Source organism: Epargyreus clarus, unplaced genomic scaffold (assembly GCF_041222505.1).
Source record: "Epargyreus clarus isolate Ecla_fem2 unplaced genomic scaffold, WU_Ecla_fem_2.2 ptg000013l, whole genome shotgun sequence".
In the NCBI taxonomy this organism is placed as follows: Eukaryota; Metazoa; Arthropoda; class Insecta; order Lepidoptera; family Hesperiidae; genus Epargyreus; species Epargyreus clarus.
Window position 1 is genome coordinate 7,201,595 of NW_027332221.1, and position 6,992 is coordinate 7,208,586.

The window sequence follows — 6,992 nt, forward strand, 5'->3', positions numbered from 1 at the left end:
TTTAAAAAAATATATTATATTATTTAGCAAATTTATTGTAATAGGTAGTTTGTCCACATCTGTGTTATACGTATCTACTTACACAGCATAACCATCGCCAGAAATGTCTAATTTACCCGGACTGCCATAAAATTATGATCAAGTCAATATATTTTATTTTTGATGAGTAACTTTGTACAACAAAAACTATTATTTACTACAGGTTTCATATTTAAATCATAGTTACATTTTCTTTTCAGTTTACTGTTAAGTAGATTGTCTCTGGCCTCTTTTTGTGATAATTGTAAACGGTACTTTAATTCAAGTGGATAATTATCAAAAGTATAAAGCGGATCTACTACATTATTTAATAAATTACTAGGAAGGCAGCATTTTTTCCCAAAGACTAACTCGAATGGCGTGAACTTTGTTTCTCTGTGAACAGATGTATTGTAAGAGAAACACCAAAATGGAAGCCACTGCCTCCATGCCTCATAATGGTTGTTACACTGTATTCTAAGATATAATCAGAGATGCTTGTGAGAATTTTCTAATGAACCTATGGATTGGTGGTGATAAGCTGTGGAATTCAATTTATTTATATTTAAAAGTTTACAAACCTCGCTCATAGTTGAAGACATAAATTCACTCCCTCTGTCAGTTACAATATTCTTCGGTACTCCATAACGTAAAATAAAATTATTTACAAAAGATCGAGCTACTTCAGTCGTAGATTTAGAAATCAATGGATATGCTTCGACGTATTTTGATAAATCGCATTGCAATGTTAATATATACGAATAGTTATTTACGTCCCTATCAAGAGGTCCTACAATATCCAGATATATTTTTTCAAAGACAGTATGTGCCGTAGTTGTAATGACCATGGGTTCCTTTACATGTACTGAATGTTTAAATCTCTGACATTTATCACAACGTTTAATGAACTCAATTACATCTTTTTCTAAACATGGCCAAAAGTAATATTTTTTAATATTGCTCAACATCCTTCTAATGCCAGCGTGGCCACTTGTTGGCAGAAGATGGAAGTCGTTGAGTATTACTTTTTGGTCATCTTTATCATTTATTCTTATAACATCCTTTAAAACATGTAATCGAGGGATAGTATTACTTACGCTTGCTTTTATTTCTTTAGTTAATTTTTCGACAAAAATATTACTTGTTTTATCCATAACAAAATACAACTCTTTAATATTTATTCTTTTACATACGTCATCTAGTTCTCTCACAAATTCGACTGGCGTAATTTGTGATGGAGATCCTATGCATTTTATATACAATACTTTATTCTCTTTACTATAACAAAATGTTTCACTTTCATAATCAATATTGATTTTCTTCCTTAATTTATTTAATTGATCTTTAGAAATAAATGCTAGTTCTGTGTGATCCTGAGGTTTGATATGCGCCTCTACAACTTTCGGTTGATCAGACCAATCGTTACGAGAGTCGATATCATCCAAAGAATCTGGCACAGACTGAGCTTCTTTGAGCTCTTGTCATTACAGACAAGATGTTTTCATTCATATTTTTCAAATCTTGTAAAGAACTTCGAGACAAAACATCTGCAGCTGCATTGTCTGAACCCTTACACATATTCCACACTAAAATTATATTCCTCTAATAAGAGTCTAAATTTCATCAACCTACTCGACGGATCCCTCATATTAAATAAATACACTAATGGTCTATGGTTAGTGTGGGTAACTTACATTATTATGATTATAATATTTATTTATTTTACACTTAACATTTCACATTATTATATTTCATATATTTATTATATATATACTATTTACCTATTTACATAACACTGACATGCACTACATATTCACATACATACATACATTCCTAACACATTCACAATTATAAAATAAATTAAATGGACAGGCATCGCCGCGCGACACTAATTAATAGTGTTATTAGTTAAGAAGACACTGCACGGTGCCTTATAGCTAGACATAGGCGCGAGCGCATCACCGCGCTCGCCACGCCGCCTCGCCGGCCTGCGTATTTCCATTTCCGTGTTTATTAGGAGGCAGTACTGTCTTGAAACACGCACGGGTTTGTCGCGCTAACTGCCTTTACAAAATCGTGTTCAATCCAAGGCACGTATCCTCCAATCGCGCACGGGTTTGCAACGCCAACTGTTCTTCCAAACACGTGTTCAAGGCGATGCAGGGAACTTAGCCATGAAGTTCGCGCGTAAACAACTTCGCTCGCGTCTCGTCACTTCGCCAGTCGCATTATCATTCGTTTGTTTTTCCACTGTGCAGCGTTTGAAATAAGTGTGCTTTTAAATAATTAAATATTAGATTATGGAACTATTAAAAGATAAATTGGTAATATTGTGAACAATAAACAAACAATCTTTATCTTGTGATCGTGATATATAAATACAAAGCAAACTTTAGTTACACTATTAGAACATTTTGAGGTTATGTTTATAGAGTGTGCTTTCGATTAATATGGAACTATTGAAGAATATACTTAGTGGTATTGTGGACAATTTTGAAGTCGTAGAATATAATGGAGACAATGATAATTACCAATGTAAAATTCGATGCTCTTTATCTTGTGAAGGTGATTATGATAAAAAGTGTGGTTATTTCATTGAAAAGTTTTCGGAGGCAACGCAAACAAATTGGATTATGTTGAGACGATATTCTCAGCAGATACGATATGATTTCAGAAAAGTATTTATTTGTCATCTTTCGGAAAGAAACAAAACCAAAGATAAAAAGAAAGGTGTGACTAGAAACTATAATTGTAGAGCAAATATTGGGATAAAATTTTTAAAAGTAACAAAGAGTACGATAAAAAATTCGCAACTAATGAAACGGGGACTGAATGTTCTAATAGAGATAAACTATAATCATTCCCACCGAGTCAATGTCGCCCAAGCATTGAGCCTACTGCGTTGTTCCGAAGACACGATAAAACAATTTGAATCGTATTTTGAAGGTGGGATGACAGCTGCAGCAGCAAAATTGTATCATGAAATAGCTATCATTGAAGGATGTGAGAAGAATGCTTACGTTACTTTATCTAATGCACAAAAAAATCCATGCGACCGCCAAGTTATTCATCTGTATGAACAATGGCGTCGCCGAACCTACGGAACGCGAGACATCGGTGATATAATTGAAGTTTTAAAACGAAAGAAGATTGAGTTGTCTAAAATAAATGTAGAGATATATTTAAAGGAAGAACCAACTGTGTGTGTTGTAATAACGCCTATTATGCAAAGAGTGTTCATGGCTGGTTTGGCTGATGAAATGGTGTTTATGGATACAAGTGGATCTTGTGATCAAACAAATGCCTGTAATGCCTGCCAAACATTTATCTTTGCTGCAACGAAAATTGGTGCTTTACCTATTGTTGTCATTTTGCACAGGGGTCAATCTCAGGAAAATTATACACATTCATTTCAATGTGCAAAAGATTATTTAGAGGAGACTTGCCAGAAGGTTTTTCAACCAAAAATCGTAATGACTGATGATAGCAGCGCAGAAAGGAATGCCTTACGCACAGTATTTCCAAACAGCAGATTACTTCTTTGCATATTTCATGTAAATCAAGCTCTTTGGCGTTGGTTGTGGCAAAGTGAACATGAAGTTATTAAAGAAGATCGGCAATCAGTTATGAAAAAATTCCGTACTGTAATGTATGCCAATACAATGCAAGAAGCCGAAGTTAGAATGTATGATTCATCAAATGAGGAGAAAGTTAAGAAAAATAAAAAGCTTGAAAAACATTTAACAAGTTTATGGAGTCGGCGTGAGGAGTGGTGTTTAGCATATCGCTCTGGTATTCTAACACGAGGGAATAACACAAACAATTACTGTGAATCCTCAATAAGAATTTTTAAAGACGTAGTATTGCAGCGCTGTAAAGTGTTCAATATGTGCGCGTTAGTTGACTTTATCGCAAATACCTTTGAATCATACCACAAGAAAAGGTTGATTCAGTTTGCCAATGGGTGGGCAAGAAATCTTACGTTAGCGTATGAAAAATTTTGCCAAGCAAGTAGCAGTATTAAGGATATTGTACACATGGATGACAATACCTACTTCGTGAAAGAGAAGACTGATCTGTATGTTGTTGACTGTGAAATGGCAACATGTGACTGTCCATATGGTGCTGGGGGACGATTTTGTAAACATCTCTGCGCTGTAGAAAGAAATCATGGGACTGCACTTACCACATCGCTACATTTGAATGACTGTGATCGTCAACAGTTTGCAAAATTCGCTCTGGGTGATCAGTTTTCACCGTCATTCTTTGAAAATATTACGGGTGAATCAAGCACAAATAATGAAGACAGCCAAACTGACTCTATTACACCAGATGATGTTATACCAGACACTTTTGAACTTCCAATAAATCGAGTGGAAAATAATGTAACTATCAACAATGAAAACTTTGACAATGCTGTTCGTAATATTAAAGCTCAGTGGCAAAGAATCACTGAAATCTTGGAAAAAGACTCCAATGCTGCATATACAAACATTCTTACAAAGTTTGGATATGATTTGTCGAAGCTACAAACTCCATCGAGTATTATATCATTTATAGTTGAAAAAAATGTCCGACGAAAATCTCGAAAAATTCATGTACAACCAACATCGATCAGTCGCCGCAAAGAAAGAGGTCTACCATGCAGTGGAAGGATTCAATCAGGACGACCAGCCAAGTCAGAAACTGTGAAAAGAAAACGTGTTCATAATATTGCATCTAATATTGATGATAATGAGCCTCCTGCCAAAAAACATTGATTATATAAAATTACTACATTATATTTGTTTATGTACCTAGGTATAATTTTGGTCTTAATAAAAAGTTAAAGATTTTGTTTGAGTTTTCTTGCCCATTCTTTAAACACAAAAATGCCTTCGAACACACACGGATTTGTGGCGCTTAATCAAGGCGCATACTACCTGCAAACCCGTGCGCGATTGGAGGACGCGTACCCTGAATTGAACACGTGTTTAGAAGAACAGTTGGCGTTGCAAACCCGTGCGCGATTGGAGGATACGTGCCTTGGATTTAACACGATTTTGTAAAGGCAGTTAGCGCGACAAACCCGTGCGTGTTTCAAGACAGTACTGCCTCCTAATAAACACGGAAATGGAAATACGCCGCCGGCCTCGCCAGTCGACCCAATACCGTCCGTCAAGTTACCTGTGCCACTCGCTCCTCGCTTTTATATGTTCGCTTCGCGCGCGTATTTATTGTTAATATTGTTTCTTGTGCCTAAGACTTTCTCTTGCTATCGCTTCTTCTTCCTTCTATTTTCGTGTATACTGTGTATGTGTGGAACTGAATAAACTGTGTCTTCTATCGTTTGTGAACTTTTATATTTCATAGAACTCTTAGTAGATATCACCATCATTCACCATCCCACGCTACAAATTGGTGACCCCGCGCAAACACGTGCTAAAATGTCCAGTGATAGCGGATCCGACACAGCGCGCTCACAAGTGAACACACGGCCACGTCGTCCGATCAAGATGGCGGAACGCGTGAAGACGACCGAAACCAACGCGATTCACCTAAAAATACCACCATTCTGGCCAGAAAAGCCCTCAATATGGTTCGCCCAAGTAGAAGGTCAATTTAAGATCGCCAATATAGTGGACGATGAAACAATATTTCACCACGTGTTCGGTAACCTGGATTGGCAGTACGCTGCTGAAATCGAGGACATCCTAACCGGACCGCCTAGCTACGAGAGACTAAAAAGCGAACTAATCAAAAGACTCTCAGTGTCGCGTGAAAATAAAGTTATGCAACTTTTAATGCACGAACAACTTGGCTCACGGAAACCGTCACAATTCCTCCGACACCTCCAACATCTTGCCGGCCCCGGCATGCCACATGACGTTCTGCGCACTATATGGACTAGCCGTCTACCATCGGCCATGCAACCCATAGTCGCATCGCAAGCCACCCTCTGCCTCGACGCTCTAGCTGATCTCGCAGACAGAATATACGACCTCGGCACCCCAGCATGTCAAGTAGCGGCTACATCATCGATAACCACAGCCCCCATCGACTTTTTAATGCGTGAGATAGCCGATCTGAAAAAACAGGTCAGTGAATTGACCATACAGGTCAACCGATCGCGGCCCAGACATCGAGAGATGGGACAACAACACCGATCACGCTCACGGTCACAGCGGTCACTCTCAAGCTACCGCCGGTACCCCATTTGTTGGTACCACCAAAAACATGGGGCCCACGCAAAGAAATGCATTAAACCGTGCGACTTCATGGCGGGAAACTCCCAAGGCAATCAGTAATGGCGACAAGTGATTGCCATGCATCAACGGGTCGCCTTTTCATCACCGACCACACCCTGGGAGTGGAGTTCCTGGTCGACACAGGAAGCGATCTGTGCGTCTTCACTCGATCGGAGCTCCGGCAGCAACGCGCGAAGACCGACTATCAATTGTGTGCGGCTAACGGTACCCCTATAGACACTTATGGTTATCTTGAGCTTAAACTCAATTTAGGACTCCGTAGAGATTATGTGTGGCGCTTTGTCGTGGCCGACGTCACAAAGGCAATTATTGGCGTTGATTTTTTGTCACATTATAAGTTAATTGTAGATATAAGTAATAAACGCCTAGTCGATAGTTTAACAAATGCATCAACTGTAGCCACTATCGATGCAACAGGTAGATTAATATACAGTGTTAAGGTTTTGTCTGTTTGTACCAAATATAAAAAGTTATTGTCAAAATTTCAGAGTGTCGTGCGGCCTGCAGGTACACCATATACACCTAAACACAACACTGTACATCACATCCGCACCACTCCAGGTCCTCCAGTCTCATGTGCACCTTGGCGCCTCGCACCTGATAAACTGAAAATTGCCAAGTCAGAGTTCGAGTGTATGTTAGCGAATGGGACTGCTCGACCATCTGAGAGTCCCTGGTCGTCGCCCCTCCACCTAGCCCCCAAAAAGGACAACGGCTGGCGTCCGT

General features: G+C 38.7%; 1 protein-coding gene across 1 annotated transcript; it reads left to right on the forward strand.

The window, feature by feature from the left end:
* The first annotated feature begins 5,444 nt into the window (after positions 1 to 5,444).
* On the forward strand, positions 5,445 to 6,305 carry LOC140746801 (uncharacterized). Its single transcript, XM_073078898.1, has one exon. It carries the CDS (start codon positions 5,445 to 5,447, stop codon positions 6,303 to 6,305), a length of 861 nt encoding a protein of 286 aa, XP_072934999.1.
* Positions 6,306 to 6,992: the final 687 nt, after the last annotated feature.